Source organism: Peromyscus maniculatus, chromosome 1, assembly GCF_049852395.1.
Source record: "Peromyscus maniculatus bairdii isolate BWxNUB_F1_BW_parent chromosome 1, HU_Pman_BW_mat_3.1, whole genome shotgun sequence".
In the NCBI taxonomy this organism is placed as follows: domain Eukaryota; kingdom Metazoa; phylum Chordata; class Mammalia; order Rodentia; family Cricetidae; genus Peromyscus; species Peromyscus maniculatus.
Genome location: NC_134852.1, coordinates 199664279 through 199688457, shown reverse-complemented (window position 1 = coordinate 199688457; position 24179 = coordinate 199664279). Strand labels below are relative to the sequence as shown.

Sequence of the window (24179 nt, the reverse complement as noted above, 5' to 3'; positions counted from 1 at the left end):
GAACATATCTAATTGAAAAATCTAATAAACCCCAAATGCCCCCAAATCCACGCTTCTGAGAGTTATTAGCATATGAGACTTCTGAAGTTTTACGTGTTAGGCATTTCAGGTTTCAGATATTTTTAAAGTAATACTAAATGAGTGATGTCTACGTAAATATTCTAAAATTTAAGAGTCTGAAGTTATCTAGCATGCTGGTATACACCTGTAATTTCAGCACTCAGGAAGTGGAGAGCAGCCCATGTAACAGAGGGAAAATTTGGTTCAAATAACAAAAACAAAAGCCTAAAAATTTGAAACACTTTTGGTCCCAAGCATTTCGTTTTGAATAAGCAATATACAACCTGTACATTCTTTTTTTATTTTTATTTTTATTTTTTTAAAAGATTTATTTATTTCTTATGTATACAGTGTTCTGTCTGCATGTCTGCAGGCCAGAAGAGGGCACAGATGGTTGTGAGCCACCATGTGGTTGCTGGGAATTGAACTCAGGACCCCTGGAAGAGCAGTCAGTGCTCTTAACCTCTGAGCCATCTCTCCAGCCCCAACCTTTACATTCTTACTCAGAGAAAATTTTTACAGATTTTGGTATTTCCCTTAAACTCACTCTTTGTATTTTTTGGTTTTTCAAGACAAGGTTTCTGTGTAGCCCTGGCTGTCCTGAAACTTGCTTTGTAGACCAGGCTGGTCTCAGACTCAGAGATCTGCTTGCCTCTGGTGGGATTAAAGGAGCGCATTACCAAATCCAGCTCTTACTTACATCAGGAAAGGGTACAGAGGCATTCAGGAAAGAGCACAGACATGCTACCTGGACATAAGAAATGCCCAGACCTGATTTGTTTGTTTCAAATGACTTTTCTTTTTTAAAGTTAGTTCACAACATTTTCAACATTTATTTCAAATAAAATTTAAATTCTGCCTTAAAAGTCAAAGGTATGGTGGTACCTATAATAAAAATAGCACTTGAGAGGTCAAGGCAGGACTGAGTTCAAAGCCAGCTTGTCTCAAAAACTCAAAGAGGTAGGCAGGGGTTGGCGTGGGGGTGGAAGACAATGCACATTTAGCAACATTAGACCCAGGCAGTCCTCTGATAACAACTGGATGGAGACAAACAGTCTGGCCCTTGTGGGCCAGTCACACTTCTGCCAGCCTGTCTGGTCCGAGCTCTAACCCTCCCTAATCATAGCGAGTATGTCCTACTCACTCATTACAGTACCTGACTGGCCCTAAAGACAGAGAATCATAAAATTTGTCACCCTAGCAAGCATGAAAATCTGTCCTATTAGCTACCCCAGGATAAGAGGTAACAATGGAAAATGTCTTCGACAGAACCAGGCACACAGTCAATCTAACTACAAGCTCCCTGAGCTGTGAGTGTAGTGTGGAAGTCAAGACACAAGGCCAAAAAGATGGAAACTCATAAGCTTACCTTTCTAGCTTTCCTATTCACCAAGGCCTGGTGAAGGGAAACATGGACCTCCAACTTCAGCATGTCCACATGCAGGACGACAACCCTCCTCTTCTGCCCAGACTCCACCTCCTGCCCTGCAGTAGAGAACCAAACACAGCACGATCAGGCTTCTGGAAAGGGGAAGGGAAGGGAGCTCTCCTGGCCCCGCAGTCCAAAGGGCAGAGATGGCCCACAGTTAGGGAAACCAAGGCGGTCTACCACACCTAGCTAGGGCTGGGGTGGGTCTTAATTTATGCAATTTAATAACATCAAGTCCCAACTTTATCCAAACACAAAAAGGCTCTTCTGTCTTCGTCTCCTGTTGCTATAATAAAACCCCCTGATAAAGCAGCTTATGGGAGGCAAGGTGAATTCTGGCTCACAGTTCAAGGTGCAGTCCATCATGATGGGGAAGTAAGGTCAGCAGGAACTGGAAACACTGGTCATATTGCACCCGTCAAAAAGCAGAAAGCAAAGCCAGGCGGTGGTGGTGCACACCTTTAATCCCAGCACTCGGGAGGCAGAGCCAGGCAGATCTCTGTGAGTTCGAGGCCAGCCTGGTCTCCAAAGCGAGTTTCAGGAAAGGCGCAAAGCTACACAAAGAAACCCTGTCTCGAAAAACCAAACCAAGCCAAAACAAAACAAAAGCAGAAAGCAAAGGCTGCATGCTGCTATTCAGCTCCCTTTCTTTACTTAGCCCAGGAGCCCAGTCCAGACTGTTCCATTGCAATTAACACAGCCAAGATGCCCCTGCTCCCTAGGCATGCCCAGAGGCCAACTTACGTAATTCTAGATCCTGTTGAGCACTGACACTAATCATAACAAGATGTGTACTTAAACATTTATCCTGATATCAATAGTCTTAATTTTCATGCACATAAGGTAAGTAAGTACGTTTCAACTCAATCCACTCATCCACTATATGACCTTGGACATTCTGTATCCAGCAGTGGGAGCAATTAAGCACAGGGTCTCCCAACAATCCATGATGAGCAAACTCACCTGCCCGATGGTATCTGCTGGCTTTCAAGATCAGGTCAGGCACGGGACCCCCACTGAACACCACTGAACCATCTTCCAACACCTCTTGTACCACCACATCAAGGACCATCCCTGGGGTCATCTCAGCCAGCGTCTGGATCAACACAGAGTCTGCCAAAGTCCCAGGAGAAGCAGGATATTAGAGGAGGACACTCTCAGCACCTTTCCTCTGGAGATGTGCTGGCGTCATGGAGCAGAGGAACACTTAAACACTCGGAGTGAATTCACTTCCTGCAAACCATCCAGTATCAGAACAAATGTGGGAGGGGAGGCAGAGACAGATCTCTGTGAATCTGAGGACAGCCTGGTCCACACATAGTGAGTTCCAGGCTAACCAGGGCTACACAGTGAGACCTTGTCTCAGCAAAACAAATCCAGCACAAATACAAAATTTTCTAGTGTCAGGCCAGCAGGATGGCTCAGTGGGCTCCTGCTGTCAAGCCTGAGGACCTGAGTTCAATCCCTGTGACCCACATGGTGGAAGGAAAGAACCAACTCCCTGGATTGTTCTCTGACCTATACATGCATGCTATGGCATACTCACATTCTCTCAGGTGCACACACAAATAAACATAATTTCTGTTTGTTTTTTGGGGACAGGGTTTCCCCGTGTAGCTCTGGCTGTCCTGAACTCACTCTGTAGACCAGGTTGGCCTCAAACTCAGAGATCTGCCAGTCTCTGCCTCCAAGTGCTGAGATTAAAGGTATGTGCCACTACTACCCAGCAAGCATTCAGGCAGATCTTCATCTTAATCTGGGTAGTAAATGGTTATTCATTTCATAAACATATAATGACTACTTTATAAACATATACTATTTAAGAAAGCTTAGATGGAGAACACAGGTCAGCAGTAAAGCACTTGCCTAGTATGCTTGAGGTCCTAGGTTGGTGCAGTATCTAGTAACACAAAAGAAAAGAGGAATAGAAAAGAAAGGGAGAAAGAAAAAAAGCTTGCTAAGGTGGCATGCAACTACAGCCCCACACTACTGGGGAGACTCAGGCACGAGGGTCACTGAGACCCATAGTCTAGGGCCAAACTGGCCATACAGACTTGATCCCCTCATCAAACTGCATCAGTTTGTTTTGTTTTTTATATAGAAAGCCCCCAAGTCACCCTAACGACGGGTACAATGAAACAGAGGATAAGGCAAACAGGCACACTCTCCTGTTTGCCTTATCCTCTGCTTCCTGCCTCCACTAAACATGCCCCACCTTGGTTGCTCATGAGGCTGCGAACACCCTGCAGCTCTTCCAGGCACTGGCACAGGAGGAGGAAGCTGGTGCTGGCCGAATCCCCCAGACTGCAGTCTGACAGTCGCAGAGACAACAGCATCCTTTGCTTCTCCTCGTCCACATTGGTCACCTTAGCAACGACCGTCTGACCCACCACGAAGTGGTCACTTGGAGTGGTTACAAACTTGTCACTCATGATCTAAACAGTAGATAAAAAATGAGAAAAGGAAAGCAGCTGTTCATTAAGACAGTCCAGGATAAGGACAATGTTGTGGAATAGAGTATTTGTTTAACTAAGTAAAGATGTGTTACATTTGCTTGTGTTGCAGAATAATTGTTTAACTATGTAAAGGTATGTTGCATTTGTTTAACTATGTAAAGATGTATTGCTGTTTCACCTTGCTGGCCTAAGGCACCTGATTGGTCTAATAAAAAGCTGAATGGCCCATAGCTAGGCAGAGGAGGGATAGACAGGGCTGGCAGGAGGAGAGAAAAGGGAGGCCAGCCGGGCAGACACAGATGAAGCAGGAAAGCAGAATGGATGGTACATTGATGAGATAAATGAGCCTCGGGGCAGCACATAGGTTAATAGAAATGGGTTAAGTTAAAAAAGCTAGACAGTAGAAACAAGCCTAAGCTGAGGCCCAGCATTCATAATTAATAAGTCTCTATGTCATGGTTTGGGAGCTGGCAGCCTAAGAAAGCCTGCTGCCTTTGGCACCCAATGACAGTGTCTGAGCTTTAAACTACTAGCAGCTGGGGGTGGGTGATTCCTGGGGGGATTCTGTTCCCCCGGACAATGGCTGTTGCTGTGGTTAAGGTAGCTTTAACTAAATCTCTTTCATTCTAATAAAACTCGAGATTCAAAGGCTAGGGTGAAAACCTGCTATCTCGGGGTTAGAGTAGCAACCAGCTAAACGTTCTCTCTTTACCGCCATCAGGAAGCTTCTCTCCTTTCACACCGCCTCAACTAAAAACCCACACGAAGCTCCTCCTGCCACCTGCCTCTCTGAGCTCAGGTAATTTTATTTAATTAATGCAAATGCAACACATCTTTGCCTAGTTAAACAAATATTCCACAACAAGTCAGCCCTGTGCTCCTTGCTCAATGTTGTCATACATTTGTCTATGTCCTGCAGGACTCAGTTTACTCAGCAGACATGGGAAGCTCCACTTAAGGAAATGTTAGGATCTTTTCCCATCTGAAAAGCTTGTAATTCAAGAGCACAGAGGAGAAAAAAGTAATTCCAAGGATATTTTGGTGCCTTCACACCTTAGAAACCATAGGAGGCTCAAAAACTACACTGGGCTAATCAGGAAAGTTTAGTCTGAACATGCTATACACACGAGTCAGTCCTCTTAACAAAGCCACCGTCACCAATACTGCCGTGGGAAAGAGGACACAGGGCAGGCAAGAGGATCAGCACATCAGCTGCAGTCACCCCTTTCCCAGTGGCTTCATGGCATTCACACCTAAAGTGGTTCCCCTTGGCCCCTTAAAATATTGAAGTTCTCTGCTGCTTCTCAGCTCAGCAGGTCTGAGGCTGAGCTCGCTCCCCAAAGGCCCTTGTGCACAGACCTGAACTTACAGCTTTAGGGGCCAGTCCATTAAGACCTGAAGGGAACTGCACGAACACACCGTAGTCCTTGATGCTCTTCACAAAGCCAATGAGCAGCATTCCAGGCTGAACTTCCGAGAGGCTCTTGGGGTCCTGGCCACCTTCTACTGTGGAGACCAAAGCCGGCTTCCTGCAGAGAAGCTAGTGGAACTTCATTAAGGAATGTTCCAGGCCGGGCGGGGTGGGGGGTGGGGGGGGGTGGGGGTGGCGCACGCCTTTAATCCCAGCACTCGGGAGGCAGAGCCAGGAGGATCTCTGTGAGTTCAAGGCCAGCCTGGGCTACCAAGTGAGTTCCAGGAAAGGCGCAAAGCTACACAGAGAAACCCTGTCTCAAAAAACCAGAAAAAAAAAGGGGGGGGGGAGGAATGTTCCAGAAAGACAAATGGCATAGCCATCGCTCCGTTTCTACTCCGAGGTCACTGACTTTGCTATTACCATGGGTCGCCCCAGGTAAAGAACCACAGCAGGGGCATCATGCTAGAGCTTGGGGGAGGCTGTCCTTAAGCACTACCTCACTGCTGAGGTAGCAGCTCCAGCAGGGCTGCCCTCAGGAGCTGATGGTCCATGATGCTGGACAATCAATTTCAGTTCTTCCTGCTAACTCCTCTCCAGAGTCCTAGAAGTCTGCCAGCGGGTTCACAGTCCAACAGCTGGGCTAGCCACTGACCCTGTCCTGCCAATGAACCCCGTTCTACGCTGCTGCCCTAAGGATTTTATGTGTAGTAAAGAAAACGTGGTGTTGTTCTCAGAAATACCCACGAGTAGCACTCAGGGCACCGTTCTGAGCCCTAGACTCCAACAGGGAGAACTTCTCTGGTTACCGCCTCAACCCCACCTCAACCCCACCCAGCCCCCGGCAGCTCTTCCTGGGCCCGTTTCCACTTTCCAGGCACACGTCTGGTCATCAATTTGGTCTTATGGAAGCATTTTTAAGCTCAAATAGTTGATTTTTTCCCTCCTAGTCCTGGTCTAGAATTTCCCATCCAAGCACCCACGGCCTTCCACTGCCCCATAGCAGTCAAGGATACAATGTGTTTCTCACCCTGGCTCAGACACAGCACTCGGTGAAGGGTGTCGCCTGCCTGGAGCCAGTGATGTAACAGCGGGCCATTGGCGACATGGTCCGACAAGTGAGGGGTGGGGAGGAAAGCAGGGATGTTGTGGGGAAGGATGGCCACCTCCAGTCCATCTTTGGTCTTCTCCAAAACCTTCACATCCACCAACTGCTCAGAATCAGAAGGTAAAAATCAGTGTCAGAGCCGGGTGTTGGTGGCGCACGCCTTTAATCCCAGCACTCGGGAGGCAGAGGCAGGTGGATCTCTGTGAGTTCAAGGCCAGCCTGGGCTACCAAGTGAGTTCCAGGAAAGGCGCAAAGCTACACAGAGAAACCCTGTCTCGAAAAAACCAAAAAAAAAAAAAAAAAAAAAAAAAATCAGTGTCAGTCCTGAGCAAAGAGCTCAGAGGTACCAGATCCAATGTCAGAGGTCACCAAGGGGTTAAATCAAGGGCATTTTCCTTTAGACCCCACATCGTCCCCTACACCCCACACCAGGATTCCCTTGCCAGTTTCTCCACTGATTCCTGGAGGAAAGAGGAAACTGAGGGCTGGCCTTAGCAAAGCCATGCCATAACACAACTTATCTTTCAAGCAAGCTTCCATTTGCTATGGCAGGCAGGACAGAGGCCCCCCAAATCTCACAGAGCCACCTCTCTTTTCCTCCCCAGGTTCTAGTACTTCTCTAGTACCACTGTCACCATAAGACACAATCACTTGTCCAGGTACCTGCCCAACGTTAACGGCTCTTCCTTTCTTCTGACTGTTTTCGACACTCTCATTCTTTGGCTCTGAATCATTCAACAGTTTGAAGGATAGGAGCATCCTCTCCTTGGAAGGCTCACAGTTCAATACTGCCACCTTTACCACCTGGTGAGAAATCACATGTATCTGGCCATCTCCTGCAGCAGCAGGCCTGGCCTTCAGAGCCTGGAGCAAAGTGCCCTCATGAGTACCGCAGGGATCTTCGGTCAGATCCAAAGGCAGGGAACAGATGATAGAGACTACATCAAAAGTCCCATATGGCAACCTTCTAAACAAAGACATAAATAACTTCAAGTTAGAAGCCTCTAAGTTTTAAGAAGTTCTTTAAGAGAAACTCAAACCCACGAGCTTTTCAAGACTCCTCCTCTGGTGACAGTCTAAGGTGGGTCTCTGGTTCATTACAGGTTATGAGGCGTTTCTTCCAGGCAGTGGGCCTGGGTCCTTTGGATTCCAGCGAGTGCTTCTGGGTTATCACCCCTCCCCGTTTTAACTGGCTCAGGCCCACTTTATCTGTGCTCCCTTTCTCTTCCTTTTAAAAGGCAGCCATCTGCCACTGTCCTGTAAACCAGTGCTCATGGCGTCACTAAGGGTAGGAGACCTGTACAGGAAAGGGTTACCTGGCCAGTATAGAAGACCTTCTCAGGGTCAGCGATATGCTGGTCACTGAGCTCATGCTTGGGCACCAGCCCCTGCACACTGTTGTAGAACTTTACAATGCAGCCATAGGCCTTGACTCTCACGATAACACCATGCGTCTGCAGGCCAGGCTTGGCATCCTCATAGCACGTAATGGCAGGGAGTTTGGATGTAACAAGGGTTTTCTTCAGGGTCATTAACAGCTTCTTGGCTTCAGGGTCACAGAGCAAAACCTAGGGAGAAGATAGAGGCTATTAACAAGTTGTTTGTTACCAAGACAAACAATGACTGGTCTGCTATCCCACGAACCCAAAACATAGATCATTCTCCAAAAATCAACCACCTTTCGCCTCTAATAATCTCAGCTGTAATGTTTGTTTCCCACAGGATGGCCACCTAAAGCGTAGAAATCTCTATTTCAAATGTACTTCCTCTCACAAACTGCTGCGTTGGCAACCCTTTCCCAGCCACAGTGTGACTGTTCTCTTACAGCAGCACTAGCCTGGGGTCTCAGAGGCTTACAATGGCACACCTTATGCCCACCTTGTTACCTTGTTAGTGGTATTTATTATTTATTAGTTACAATCTAAGACTGAGCAATCCAATTACCTTGAGGGCAAAGAAACCCATTTCTTTCTTTTTCTTTTCTTTTCTTTTTTATGAGAAGGGTTTCTTCTCTGTGGAAACAGTCCTAGATGTCCTGAACTCACTCTGTAGTTCAAGCTGGCTTCAAACTCACAAAGATCTGCCTGCCTCAGTCTCCCAAGTGCTGGGATTAAAGGTGTGCACCACCACCAAATGGGAGAAAACTGTTTTTAATTCCTCAGCCTCACTACATAAAAATTTGCACCAATGTGCAATTACTGCCCTTTATGTATCAATAATAATGAATTATAGGAAACATAAGAAAACTCGGCTCGACCAGGCAGCAGAGTCAGGCAGATCTCTGTGAGTTCGAGGCCAGCCTGGTCTACAGAGTGAAATCTAGGACAGGTACAAAAGCTACAGACAGAAACCCTGTCTCGGAAAACAAAAACAAAAACAAAAAAACCTCGGCTCTAGCCAGTAGTGTGTTTAAGTGGAAGAGCATGACTAGCGCACAGGAGGCACTGGGTTCAACTATCAGTACCAAGACAGACCAGAACCAGGAACTCCCACCGCCCAAACACAGCAGGCCCTATCTATGCTGGGTACTGTACAGCACCACACTTTTGGTAACAAGTTTCAGGGATTTAGGTATCTGTGGAACCCTCTCATGTTTTTGTGCCATAGTCTGGGCTGTCATTTTTTTTGTGACTTATTTATTGTTTGTGTTGAAGGGCATGCATGTGTCCTGATGAATGTGTGCTTGTATGTGGGGAGGAGGGATGCACATGCCATGGTGCGTGTATGTTGTGGGGGTGAGTGGGAGGTATGCATGTGCCATGGTACATATGTGCAGAGGTCAGAGGGTGGTTCTCTTCCTCCATTGTGCGGGACCAAGGAATCCAACTCAGACTGTCAGGTCGCAGCAGGCACCTTTACCCACCGAGCTACCTCCCAGGAGCTGGGCTATCCTTTTAAACAAAGTTTTGACTAGTATATATTAATTATACATAATAATGGGTTTTGCTATGATATATCTCAGGGCTATTTCTGAGTCTAAACATATCCCTTGCTCTTCCACAACCTTCCAAACCTTGTGCATCTTTTCTAGTTCAAGTTCCACCATGGTCAGAAGTCCAGAGGGCATTATTATCATACTGACCTAACTCTGAAAACTGGTCTGCCATTTATTAGTTGTGGGACTTTGGACAGATACTTGGCTTTCCCACCCTTTCACTGGCACACTCGGACAACACAGTTACTTGTTAAGACACAGGATATGTGGTGTATGGTAGTGGCTATTGATAACGGGATTCTATGCTGAATCCCACCTCTCTTCTTTCTGAGCTCTGACCACAGCACATAGCCTGCACCAAACCATGTGACAAAAGACCACCCAACTAGCTTGCTCTTTCTTCCTGTATGCACATCTTAACTTACAACACACTAACCAAGCCAGGGACTCACTTTTCTTTCCCCAATGTTCAGTGAAGGATACCCTGCCGACATGACACACTCACTTCACAGAAAAAGGCAGAAACTTCAGCTCAGAACCACCCTCTTCCCCTCCAACCCTAACCCAACACGGACTCCTTCAGGGAGCTCACCCGGCACTTGACCTCATCCCCGAGGTGGTACTTCTTCTCTGGATTCTTCATCACGATGTCAGCCAGGTGCATGGAAGGTACCAGGCCTCTCATTTGCTCACCCACCTTCACCAGTATCCCAAATGGCCTTATGGCCAGCACAGTACCCTATGGGGTTCAAAAGAAGGCATCCTGAGATCCCAAGAACAGTACTTTCTCCTACTAGAGCTGCCATGTCTGTTTCAGTGCCCACTCCAAAGCTCATGCAGGGAAGCCAATCTGTGCCCTCAACCCAGACTTAGCCAGGAAACCTATGTAGGAAACCTCAGCTTTCCTGGCTGAGCATGTAACTCCTGTGTTCCGTGCAGGAACACTCCCTGAGAGGGGACTGTCCCTTAGGAATGAACTCCACCTAAAAAGGAACTGCTCCATTCGTGCTACAAGCTGGAGGAGTGGGAACTGGAGCCAGCTCCTCACTAACATCACACAACTCTATCTGCTCTAACAGCTGCCACCAAATCCCAACCCCAACACTTGTGACCAGCTGTCTCCATCCAATTGGGTGGGGTTAGTAAGACTTTACTTTGAAATTACTTAGTCACTCAAGGGAAGATACAGACATTTCAGTTTTTAGACAGGAGAAACATGACTCAATGCATTACTAAGAGGACTACCGAGCTGACAGTTACCATGTAAACTAAGGATGCCTGATGATGGAGAGGGATCTACATACATGCTTGAGTTCTTACCTTTATCACCATCCCTGTTTTGATGTCATGATATCTAAGAAACTGAGCTGAAATAACGGATCTAGAACGAAAGAAAAATAAACAATTACACAGTCTAAAGAAGGGTGGTCTAAAATTCAGGACCTCCGAAATCATGCCAACAAGAAAGGACACGGTCGTCCAGCAAGACCAGAAGGAAGTAAAAATGCATACACAGGAGCGTACCTCCCCGTGTGCTAATGGCACTTACTTCCGCAGAGAGAGCAAGGCCAGCTCATCCATTTGGCTGTAGTCGATGATCCTACACTTGTGAGTGCTCCCTGGTTTGAAGGCCTCAGCACTGAATGTTTTCTTAGAATCAGAGAGATGGCTGAGCTACAGAATACCAAATAAGTGAAGATAAGTCAGAAACATGGCTCTGAGGCAGTCAGAGTTCAAAGCACACTGAGATGACAACACATTTATCACCCACTATAAAAATAGTACTTTGTGAGATGCAGAGATGGCTCAGTGGCTAAAAGCACCAGCTGCCCTTTTAGAGGACCCAGGTTCAATTCCCAGCACCCACATGGTGGCTCCCAACCACCTGTAACTCCAGTCTCAATAGACCTACAGACATACATGCAAGCACAATACCCAAAATTAAAAAATATTTTTTAAAATAGTACTTTGTTAAAACACTCCTCACCCTTTACTATCATAGAATCTCATGAAGAACAGCCCAGATCATGCGTCAATAAACTAGGCTCATCTGCCAGTGCCTGCTTTTACAAATGAAGGTCTTACTGGACTGTGGTCGAGCCTGTTCAGTTATATGCTGCTGTGGCTCCTTTCACACACACAGCTGAGTTGCTGGGACACAGGCTATACAGCCCCTCCGCTTAACCTCCTCTCCACCTAGCTGCTTAACAAGAGCTCTGCTGGGCCTGGAGGGATGGCTGAGGAATAAAGAGTATGCACCGCTCTTGCACCCACAACGGGTGGCCCGCAACCTCCTGTAACCTGACCTCCAGAGGAACTGACATCTTGTTCTGGCCTCCATGGCCACTGTACCCATAGGCACAAAGCCACCCATATACACATAATTAGAAAATTTTAAATCTTAACAACAACAACAAAAGGCTTTTTTGCTGAGCCTTGGTCTGGATCCTATTTCATTCCTGTTCTTCCCACTGGCCAGGTATCATACATAGCAAGAGCTGCTAAGCATTCTGAAACAAGCAACTGTCACCGTTCCGACCTTAGGGACAGCCTTTCACACTGGAGACTATCGAGAATGAGATCTCAAGGGATGAAGGAAGTAGAAAAGGACCCATCGTCCCTGAAGTCCTTCCAGTGATGAGATCTTTGACCAAACAAAGAAGCCTCCTCACCCGGGCATAGGCCAGGACCCCATCCTTCAGCCTGAAGGTGGCCCCAGCCTTCTCGAAAAACCCCTGAAGAGGAACATTATCCAGCACAGCCCCCAGCTGCTGGTAAGAGATCCGGGTGAGTGGACGCCCAGGCTGCAGGAAGATGGGACGCAGGCTCAGTCGCACAACTCTGGTCCGAGGATGGATGCAGAGGATGCAGGCTTTTACCTGGACAAAAGAGCAAAATGAGCAGGAGGTACCCACATATTACAGCTGAGAGCAGACCTTCTAAAGGGCCACGAATGTCCATGTGCTAACCAGGCAAGTACTAAAATCTTCAGAAGTACAGATGTCAGCCCATGTAATCAGTGTGTGGAGAAGCCAAACAGAGTGTCCCAGGGACTGTGTCTGACTCAGCACCAAGTTCATCATGCCTGTACCACCACAGTGAAGGCCTGTCCGAACGCCTCAGATATACACCTGACCAACAAAGTTAAAACGTGCAGACTGTCCAGACAGCGATGACACAGCCTTTAATCCCAGCACCAGGAAGGCAGAGGCAGCGGGATCTCTGTGAGTCTGAGGCCAGACTGGTCTACAGAGTGAGTTCTAGGACAGCCGGGGCGGTTACACACAGAGAAAGCCGGTTTCAGGGAAAGAGGGAGGTGTCAACTCTTCACAAAAACATTAACTATTGTAAAATAGCACTAGAAAGTCACTTTGACGTCAACAGTATTGGCCAAAATTAGGAGGAAAATCTAATTTCTCTTAAAACATTTTTCTCTATAAGATACATAAGAATGTAATACTATTTTAAAAGTGAAACTGAATCATTTGAGAATTAAAAATTTCTAAATAACATCTAAAACACCCATGTTCATCATAGAGAGTTTTGTTTTGGTTTGGTTTTTGGTTTTTCGAGACAGGGTTTCTCTGCGTAGCCCTGGCTGTCCCAGAACTTGATCTGTAGACTGGCTTTGAACTCAGAAATCCGCCTGCCTCTGCCTCCAGAGTACTGGGATTAAAAAACGTGAGCCACCACTGCCCAGCTCATTGTAGAAAATTTTAACACTTAGGTAACTGCAGAAAACCCACTAGGATTGCTAGGAAAATCTGATTATAAAATCAGTGTTTTAATCAAGTATACTTTTTATTTTGGTATATTTTAGAAGTTAGATCTAAGCTGGGTATAGTAGCACATGCCTGTAATGTCAACACTCTGGATGTAGAAACAGGAGGATCAGAAATCCAAGGATATCTCAGCTACATGGCAAATCAGAGGCTAGCCTGGGCTACAAGACTCTGTCCAACAAACAGAGCCAATGGTTCAGTGGATGTCAGTGGGTAAAGCTATCTGTCTTCAAGCCTGAGAGCCTGAATTTGATCCCCAGGTCCCATATGGTGGAAAGAGAGAACTGAGTCTGCCCAAGCTGTCCTCTGCCCCCTACACAAGAGCTGTGGCACACTCACTTCCCCTTATACACAAACAAACAAATTAAACATAATTAAAAAAAACTATACCGCTTACAGAATCACAGGGAGAAAATGGCAGAGCGATTGGGTAGGGCTGGAGAGCATGGACAGCATTTGCAAAGGACCCAAGCTCAGCTCCTAGCTTACAAGCATCTGTAACTCCAGCTGCAGGCCATCAAATGCCTCTGGCCTCTGAAGGCACTTGCAGTCATGTGCACAAACAACCCTCACACATAATTAAAAACTAATCTTTCTAAAAACTTGGAATATGGGGGTGGCGAGTGCTGGAAAATCAAAACCAGGGCCTCAGCAATGCTAAGTAGGTGCTCGAACACAAGTTAACCCAGAGCTCGCACAGACCTTTCTTCTCAGGGTGGGTGGGGATGGGGAGTGTGGAGTGTGGGGTCTGTGTGTTCCGGCTAGCCTGGAACTTGACCAAGTTAACCTCAAACTTGGGGTGATCGGCCTGCCTCTGTCTCCTGAGTGCTGCAATACAGGCATGAACCACTGAACCTGGACTCAGAAACTGTTTTCACCACATTTTCCTACCTGAACAAACTGTGCTCTATACTAACTAGTCTCCCTTTAAAGTAAAAGGCAAAAGCTACCCTCTGTGGCTGTTCCTTCTCTAATCTCAGTCTAGCTACTGGTTACTTCCTGTGTCACTTCCAAAGCACCTTTAACCGTTTCCCGTATTTCACTGTCTACTATGCACATCAAGTCCTAGGACCTCCTCTGAAGCCAGAGGACACCAGACAGCTGACTGAGACACAGCTAGGAATCAAGACTCAAGAAAAGCTAGTGGGAATGTTTCTTACTGTTTGCTTTGAAGAATATGCTCCAATTTTCTTGGGCTCCAGATGCATGAAGTCAACCAGGCCCGTGAAGAATGTAAGGAAATTTAGCTGGAGTCCAAACTGAGTTACCTAGAAGTAAACATAACACATTATGAAAAAAAAAAAATTGATGGAGTGGAATGAGATATTTCATGGCAAACACTGGATTCCACAATGCCCACAGTTACACATTTCTCTTCTAATGCCTAGCCCTTACTAATACCAATCATTTAATTTTAAAAAGTAAAGCATCGCCAGGCGGTAGTGGTGCACGCCTTTAATCCCAGCACTTGGGAGGCAGAGGCAGGTGGATCTCTGTGAGTTCGAGGCCAGCCTGGTCTACAAAGCGAGTTCCAGGAAAGGTGTAAAGCTACACAGAGAAACCCTATCTCGAAAAAAGAAAGAAAAAAAAAAAAGTAAAGCATCTTTGAATAGACCTTTCTCCAAAGAAGCTATACAAACAGCCAATGAGTACATCACCATCATGAAGATGGGAGAGGACCACGTAATTGTTGGGAAAATGCCAATCAAAATCACCATGCGGCCGGGGTGGGGGTGGAGGGTGGGGGAGGTGGCACACGCCTTTAATCCCAGCACTCGGAGGCAGAGGCAGAGGCAGGCAGATCTTTGTGAGATCGAAGCTAGCCTGGTCTACAGAGCGAGATCCAGGAAAGGCGCAAAGCTACACAGAAAAACCGTCTCGAAAAACCAAAAAAAAAAAAAAAAAAAAAAAAATCACCATGCGATGTCACTTCACATCCACTAGGAGACTGCTTCTCAAAAAGATAAACAAATGGCCGGGCGTTGGTGGCGCACGACTTTAATCCCAGCACTCGGGAGGCAGAGCCAGGCGGATCTCTGTGAGTTTGAGGCCAGCCTGGACTACCAAGTGAGCTCCAGGAAAGGCGCAAAGCTACACAGAGAAACCCTGTCTCGAAAAACCAAAAAAAAAAAAAAAAAAAAGATAAACAAATGCACGCACAGTTCCGTCACCAACACCCAAATGAGAGAAAAAAAAAAAGCTTCAAATTGGTGACTCAGGAGATACCAGCAGAAGCTACTATTAGGAGCTTTTAAATATCACTTGACTTTGTAAAATCAACTTAAAATGCTGTATTGTTATTTACTTATTCTGAGTGTGAATGAGCACATAGCACAGGCACAGGACCCAAGGGTACCCAGGAGGACAGCCTGCAGAAACTGGCTCTCTCCCTCCACCATGTGGGTCCCAGGAGGGGGACCTCTAGACAACAGACGAGGCAACAAGTACTTTTACCCACTGAGCCATCTGAGCAGCTTAATCAACACTTTTTTGAGACAAGATTCACTACATAGCCCCAACTCCACTTGTCTCTGTCTCTGAAGAGCTGCAGTTACAGAGACACATCACCACACTTGGCTCCATCTGACTTTAGATCCATAGTGTCCATTAAATACCATGGCAACAGCTGGGCATGGTGGTGCATGCCTTTAATCTCCACGCTTGGGAGGCAGAGGCAGATAGATCTCTGAGTTCTAGGCTAGCCTGGTCTACAGAATTGAGTTCCAGGACAGCAAAGGCTTCACAGAAAACCCGTCTCAAAAAAAAAAGAAAGAAAGAAAGAAGGAAGGAAGGAAGGAAGGAAGGAAGGAAGGAAGGAAGGAAGGAAGGAAGGAAGGAAGGAAGGAAGGAAAGGAAGGAAGGAAGGAAAGGAAGGAAGGAAGGAAAGGAAGGAAGGAAGGAAGGAAGGAAGGAAGGAAGGAAGGAAGGAAGGAAGGAAGGAAGGAAGGAAGGAAGGAAGGAAGGAAGGAAGGAAAAACAAAAAAAGACAGACCATGACTAGCGTCAGTTGTGATGGCACATACTTTTAAACTCAGCATTGTGTAGGCTGAGGCAGACCTCAGAGTTCACTTCAAGGCCAGTGTGTTCTACATAGTGAATTCAGGACTACACAATGAGACCCTATCTCAAAAAAACAGAAAGGAAGGAAGGAAGGAAGGAAGGGAGGGAGGGCAGACAAAGAGAGACAGACAGACAGACAGACAGACCATGACTATAAAGCCAAACCCAGAGAAGCTAAGGCAGGAGAATCAAGTCTTTCAGGCCAGCCTGATCTATACAGTAAGACCCTGTCTCAAAAATACAAATTATAATAACAACATACATGTGTTCATACATAACAAAATGCAAGCCATATTAGTAACCTTAACTTTTCTAACAGTGATTTTATAAAGAATTACATGGAGCCTGTAAGCTGACTTAGTGAGTCAAGATACTTGCTACCAAGCCTGACAACCTTAATTTGACCCTTGGAAACTACGTGGTTGAAGAAGAGAACTGAATCCTACAAGATGGCCTCTGACTTTTACGTTTGCATCATGATGTGTGCTTACACACACACCCATTCTCCCAATGTAATTGTAAAAAGAACTTTTATTTTAGATTTAGTCTGTGTGCATAAGTGCTTTGACTGCCGTGTATGTGCATATGCATGCCTGGTGCCTGTGGAGGTTAGGGCCCCTGGAACCGGAGCTACAGACAGTCGTGACAGATGGCATCATATGGGTGCTAGGAACTGAACCCAGGTCCCTTACAATAGCAACTAAGTGTTCTTAACTGCTGAGCCATCTCTCTAGCTCCATAAATGTAATCTTAAAAGAGAAATTTTCATTTTACAAAAAAAATCAGATGAAATTTGGTTGAATAGTTGTCTAGCGTGGGCATAGTGCCACACTCTTTTTAATGCAGCACTCGGAAGAGAGAGGTAGTTTCTGGTGGACATTGGTGTTGGTGGGACCAGAGCTTTTCTGTCACTGCAGAAAGCCCAAGAACACATCCGACAGAAGAACAAAGGTGAGGCCAGCAGAGAGAGGGGCAGGAACATGGGGTGAGCTCAAGCATGTGGGATTATGTTTAAATGTTTATATTTCATTGCCACCAGCTCTTCACAGAGGAGGTCTTTCCAGAAGCATGCCTTGTGACATGTCAAGGACCACGTAGTGAACCCAGAGTTTGAGACTAGAGTTTGAGACTAGCCTGGGGTCTACATAGCTAGTTCCAGGCAAGGCAGAACTACATAGTCTAAAAAAAACAAACAAACAAAATAACAATTTGTCCAAAATACTATCATATCAACATATAGCATTGGAAAACATTCCAAGGACTCAATGACCAGAAAGATCTACTGGGTATGCAATCTGACAGCAGCTTTATTAGTATGCATATTAATACTTTATTAAAAATTACATTTTACAGGGTCTTGGGAAGACAGCTCAGTGGTCAAAAGTGTGCCCTGCTCTGCCAAGGACTAGAGTTTCGTTTCCAGAACCCACATCAGGCAGCTTACAACCACCTGGAACTTGAGCTCTGGGCAGATCCAATGGCTCTGATCTTCACAAGCACAACACAAACGCACAAACCCACACCCCTATACACATAATTACAAATAAAATGAATCTTTCGGGGAGGTTATTTGAGGCAGGGTTTCTCTGTGTAGCCCTGGCTATTCTGGAACTCTCTGTAAACCAGGGTGGCCTTGAACTCACAGAGCTCACTTGCCTCTTGAGTGCTGGGATTAAGGCATGCACCACCACTGCCAGGCACATAAATCTTTTGTTACTCATGTTTTGGAAATGTAATGATGAACAGCTTACCTTCTGCACCTGGGCTTTGACCACCAGCCCTGGCAGCAAGTTATTCAGGTTCCAGCTTTGCTCCTCGGTTGCGACAGCAGAAGAAATCTCCGAGTGCTCTATAGAGAGACCCACGACGCCTCCATTGCTTTTCACCTCTTCCACCAGACAGGTCAGGTACTGGCCGACTTTGAGCTTAGCACCTGTAAACCCAACCCCAGACCCAAAAGGAAAATATACCTTCATGAGAAGGGCCCTTGACTATGGGCCCAAGTTAAGCTGCAAAGTTCCATGGCCCACCCACCAGTCAGCATCTGATGCTCATCAGCCGTGAGAAGGTAGGATGTTAACCTAACTGCTCTAGAATTCAACTATTTCACAGAAATGTGCCAAGTAAGCCTGGGGTGCAAATCACAGGTTCTGGGAGCCAAGTTCGGTAGAATCTCAGATGTAGGATACTGAGGCCAGTCCACTGGACCATAGAGAGACTGCCACTCTCTGGCCCTCCACGCATTTCTTTCCTATCAGCTGGTATTAATTACTGATTTCTCCAAACCAGTCTGCAGGGTCACCATTCTGTCCTGCTACTAATCAAAGTGGCAACGAAATATAAACATTTAAACATAATCCCACATGCTTGAGCTCACCCCACGTTCCTGCCCTATCTCTGCTGGCCTCACCTTTGTTCTTCTGTCGGATGTATTCTTGGGCTTTCTGCAGTGACAGAAAAGCTCTGGTCCCACCAACACCAATGTCCACCAGGTAGCCGTGGTCTTCCAGGCTTGACACTGTGCCTGTCAGCAGCTGGAAGGAGGGAAACAGAAGTTTCAGGTCAAAGGTAAACAGGACACCCACAAATTCCACTACCATACAAACATGAACGTTACAAATGGACTCCTCATTAATCACCACATTCAACCTTAAGATCACACCTCCCTACCTAAGAAGACATCAATTTTCCCATGGGGTTTAAAGGATTTTGTTTCCAGAAAGTGGGTTAGTGTTATGTATAAAGTATGATAGCGTTTTATAAAAGTATATATATATCCTTATAAAAGGATAATATAAAAGTATAAAAGGATAGCGTTTAAAAAACAGAAAAGTCTTTTATAGTACGCAAAGAGCATTGAGTTCCATGGCTCTACAGAGTCGCTCGCACCCGAGCCAGGACTAGCAAGAAAATCCAGAACCATCTTTTACCTTCCATTCATTATTTTCTAAACTCTTGAGAAAGTAACTTGCCAGCCTCTTGTACATTTCATGAGAAGCAGTGCAGCTTTGACCTTAGCTGGTCTCTGCGAAATCACTGAGATCTCAAATGGAGAAGGGGGACTGTCTACTGCCTCCCACATTTGCTGTGGGAATTGCACGAGACGAAGGGACAAAAAGAGCAGTCACGGCGTGGGCCTGATAACTGCCAACGCCGCAACACGGCTTACTTTCATTCTCTTGGTGCCAAACTAAATCCAGTACACTGGCCAGGCCTTCCTTGAAGCCCATTGCTTTTAACGAAACCCTTGGAGATACATCTGACCTTTAATGACCAGAACATCTGCATGCAGCCCCTCTACACTCCCTAGTGAATTTGGAGGACCTAGCCTGAACCAAGTTCACCTCTATCTCCAGAGTTGGGCACCGAGACAGCTGGTAGGCTGGTTGCTGTCTGCCCTTTTCTGGGTTCACTGCGTGGTCCTTGACATGTCACAAGGCAGGGTTCTGGAAAGACCTCCTCTGTGAAGAGCTGGTGGGTAAGGCACCACGAGGAGCCCTCCCCCACCTCCCGGCCTCCCAGGAAGGCTCTCTGCAGGCACCTGACTGTGCCACCAAAGCTGCTTCAACTTCTCTTTCCACCCTCCACAGTAACAGAATTAGGTTCAGGTCTTCAATGTTCCCTAAGTACCTGACAGCTCCAGAAAGACCCACCTCCATCAACAGGCATTGTGCAGAAAGTAAAAGATGGCTAGACCACACCCACAGGGACAGGGCATAACACGCTCCTCCTTCCTGTGACATCCAGATACGTACCATGCCAGGCCTCAGGGCCTCAGCACTCAGTACTTTGTTGACATGTTTGGGGTTCACAGAAAGCCTGACATTCTTCTTGCCCTTCTCTGTGATGTCCAGGCTGCTCACCACACATCTCACCAACATTCCAGGTGAGAACAGGTCAGGCAAGCGGAGTAGGTCCTGCATAACGGTTAATGAGAAAGACCTGATTATAGATAGATAGATAGATGATAGATAGATAGATAGATAGATAGATAGATAGATAGATAGATAGACAGATAGACAGAAAGACAGACAGACAGACATTTCCTTTGAACCAAGAATCCATTGCCCAGCCTCAGTTCAGGGACTCTTCATGCTCAAACCCCTAAGAACTCAAATGGTAAATGAAGAGTAAGCTTATTCACATCTAAGAGCCTACAACTAAGTCACCATCTTGAATTTAGGCATACAGCCTTCATATACTTCCATAAAATAGGTAGATGCCAATGATTCATCACGAGTTGTCTGGATTTACTGTCTCTATTTCATTTCCTCTTCAGTGTCCTACAAAATTCTTCCTGTCCTTCTCAATCTACCTAACCCGCTAAGGCAGTAAGCTCCATGAGACTAACTCCATTTTGTAGTCCTTCTCTTATATGACATTTATTTATTGGAACTGGATTTGAACCTAAGGCCTCACACATGCTGTAAGCACATCCCTTAATACTGAGTTAGACCTCTTGTCTCTCATGGGAACATTTAATGTTGCTCTTTCTATCCCTCTGGCCCCTCCTGCTGCTTCTGGCACCAACTCTCTTCAAGTCAGCATTTACTCTAGACTCAGTCTTTCGGGCTCTTCTCGTTCTAATCTGATCCCTGTAAGGATCTTCTTCCCTTTCACAGCTTCATCATCACCTACACAAGTCCCACACATTCGTTTCCAGCCCAGACTTTCTTGGACTCAGCAATCGCCTGTCCCCTGGATATCTCAAGTGTACCTCAAATTCAACAGAGCAGTCAAAGAATAACCATCTCCGCCATCACACTATACACAATGGAAACTGACAACTGGTCCCCAGTACCTCTGCCTCACCTCCAGGTCAAATCTATCCATCCTTGTGAAACCCCGGCCCTAAGCCGCACTGTCTTAGCGCCTAGGCTAACAGCAATAGCCTCCTAACTGAGCTAGGCAATTGCCAATGCCATTTTAGCTTATTCTATGCCGTCTACAGGACACCACTGCAATGAGAGCATTTCACAGACTCCCTTTTGATTGCAGCATCTAAACCATACCCTTAACATGGTCTGTAGAGCCATGTGCAATCCGGCTTCTCCGCAGCTGCCCAGATTCATCCCACACTGACCGCCCTCTATGCTAACAGCACTTGCCTTCTCTGCTACAGTCTGACTTGCTTCAATTCCCTTCTTCCTGTATGTGGGAAACCGTCATCCTTCAGCTCTCCAACGGTCTTTCCTTATAGAGATGTTCTAGGTTCCCCAGACTAAGTAAAAAATCCCTATATTGTTTAAAACATACACTCCCAGGGCCAGCAAGATGGTTCAGCAGGTAAGGTGCTTGCTGGACATGCCCGAGGAGCTGTGCCGGCTCCCAGGAACCCACATGGTGGAAGGAGAGATTCGATCTCACAGGTTGTCCTCCATGTATGCTGTGGCATGTGCACACCCACACAAATATGAAGGATTAGGCCGGGCGGTGGTGGCGCACGCCTTTAATCCCTGCACTCGGAAGGCAGAGCCAGGTGGATCTCTGTGAGTTTGAGGCCAGCCTGGACTACCAAGTGAGTTCCAGGAAAGGCGCAAAGCTACACAGAGAAACCCTGTCTCGAAAAAACCAAAAAAACCCAAAAAAAAAAAAGAAGGATTAAAAAAAGCAATGGTTTTCACGGCACCCGCATTTTCTTCTCTTAGCATTTCTATTCTAATTCCAGGGGCAAGTTTCATCCAGACACCCCTTACCTCCAGAGGCTCTTCCTGTGCCACCTGCTCGTTCAACTTCTGGGTGTAGGCATCACAGATGTCAGTCACTTGCACAAATCCTTGGAGGCCGTTTGGAAGACTGATCACTAGTTCCAGCTCATTCACCTCTTTCACACAACCCAAAATCCGCATTCCCTCACATAGAGACTAGAGAGGAAAACATAGTAATTATATACAGTGAGACAGACAACAATGATGACAGTGGGGGGACTTTGGCTTTTTGTCCCTACACCAATACTAGAGGAATTTTAGAAATGAAAGGAAAATGCATGCAGTGGACAGATCCAGCCATATCAGCTATCTGCCTGAACACCATGAAAGGTCTTGATCAGAAACAGGGTTACAGTGCTGGACTGCTGGAGGAACCTTCACACTCTACCAGACTCTAGCAACCCTCATTCCAGATCCCTGGAAGACAGCATGGTGAAGGAAACAGACCACTGACGCAACGGCAGCCAGGAGTGTGCGTGTCCCTTACCAGAATCATTTTTACATGAAATCGCTAGTTTTCTAAAGTATCACCAAGTTAAACAACTTTTTTAAAATATCATAATGGAAAACAAAATATTTCTGCAGGCTGATGAACTACCCTCAGAATAATCTATTTTCCTAGTTTAAAATGAACATATACTGGAGGGTGGAAGTGGGGAATAATATAATTTTAACAACTGTAAAACCACACTATTTACTTGAGGTAATTTTACATCTACAAAATGAATGAGCAAGGGCCAGGTATGGTTGGGCATACCTTTAATACTAGTACTCAGGAGACAGAGGCAGGAAGATCTCTTTTAGTAGAAGGTCAGCTTGGTCTGCATAATGAATTCCAGGCTAGCCAAGGGCTACATAGTGTGATCTGATTTCCATTTCTAACTTCTAGTAAAATATAAGCAATCCAAACATATCTTTAATCATTTCCATGATTTACGATCTCGTGAGATAGAGTCTTGTGCATCTCAGACTAGCCTGGCAGTCACAGCTAAGGATGACCCTAAGCTGATCCTCCTAACCCCAGCTCCTAAGTGCTAAGATGACAAGCCTGCTCACCACATCTGGTTTATGTGATGCTGAGGCTCAAACTCAGGGAGACAGAGAGTGGGGATGGGGAACAGACGGGAGGCAGGCTCTCAACACACAGCAGCACAGACCTGAAATCCCTGTATGTGGGAGGTGGACATCCTTGGCTACATAGAGAGCCTGGGCAACATAAGACCTTATCTCAAAAAAACCCAAATAAAAGCCAGATGGTGGTGGTGGTGCACACTTTTAAAGCCCAGCACTCGGGAGGCAGAGCCAGGCGGATCTCTGTGAGTTTGAGGCCAGCCTGGGCTACAGAGCGAGATCCAGGACAGGAACTAAAGCTACACAGAGAAACTCTGTCTCGAAAAAACCAACACACACACACACACACACACACACACACACACACACACACAAAAGGCACCAGGCACTGGTTAGCAACCTAAGGAAATAAGAAGCTCATATCTCATAATTTGCACACGCCTCTACAGATACATAAAGAAAACACATAATTGTGTGCACGTATGTACATAAGCAGAGATGAAGGAAAGAGGGACGAGCACACAAACAAACAAGGAGGATGTTAAAAACAACAAGTGTTCCGAACCCCAGTGCTGAGGATTTCAAATTTCTCTCTCCCAGATTTGCTGGCTTCTCTCTTTTCGGTTCTCAGTTTCTTTGTTTTTGCAGGCCCTTTCTGGCTCTTCTTCCTTTTAGTGGATTTTTCTTCTGTGGAAATCTAAAGGGGAAAAGGACCCATTAAGATGCAGAAGGGTAAGAAGCAGCGATCTTAACCGTCCACACATTGGGGCCTGCTGGCTGGCTCTGCTATTTTACTTCCCCAGGCCACTCCCGTGTTGTCCTAATTTCTGCCCCAGTCCCAAGCCGAGTATCCAGGCATCAACGTTCCCCTTGCCCAGGGTCTGAGAAGCCTCCTCCATCTTCCCAGTGCTCTCCTGTCCTACATTCTTCCTCTGGTGAGCAGGGTGGACACCGAGGTCCCCAACTTGAGAAGCCGTGTTGCAGTGCATACAAATGGAGTCCGGAGGCTCAAATCAAACTCTAGAGCTCTTGGTTTGGTTTCAACAAAATACATAATTTCCCTGAACCTCAGTCCTCAGCATGAAACCATGACTTCTACTTGAAAATACACATGGAGAGATTCTGTAATAGCAACCCAAGGCCACACCCCCAAATGGTG

At 46.3% G+C, this 24179-nt stretch overlaps 1 protein-coding gene across 1 annotated transcript in view; it reads right to left on the bottom strand.

The window, feature by feature from the left end:
* The window catches only part of Pdcd11 (programmed cell death 11), a 47326-nt gene that overhangs the window by 20979 nt on the left and 2168 nt on the right, over positions 1-24179 (bottom strand). Inside the window, exons 3-19 of the mRNA XM_006983321.4 lie at positions 23586-23717; positions 21938-22105; positions 19997-20158; positions 18652-18775; positions 17993-18174; positions 14342-14449; positions 12072-12278; positions 10949-11073; positions 10720-10780; positions 9992-10138; positions 7781-8032; positions 7128-7268; positions 6373-6567; positions 5315-5485; positions 3705-3924; positions 2453-2602; positions 1430-1545 (exon numbers count right to left, since the gene is read on the bottom strand). Of these exons, the coding sequence (XP_006983383.1) occupies positions 1430-1545; positions 2453-2602; positions 3705-3924; positions 5315-5485; positions 6373-6567; positions 7128-7268; positions 7781-8032; positions 9992-10138; positions 10720-10780; positions 10949-11073; positions 12072-12278; positions 14342-14449; positions 17993-18174; positions 18652-18775; positions 19997-20158; positions 21938-22105; positions 23586-23717 (2661 nt within the window). The remainder of the gene's footprint in view (positions 1-1429; positions 1546-2452; positions 2603-3704; positions 3925-5314; positions 5486-6372; positions 6568-7127; positions 7269-7780; positions 8033-9991; positions 10139-10719; positions 10781-10948; positions 11074-12071; positions 12279-14341; positions 14450-17992; positions 18175-18651; positions 18776-19996; positions 20159-21937; positions 22106-23585; positions 23718-24179) is intronic.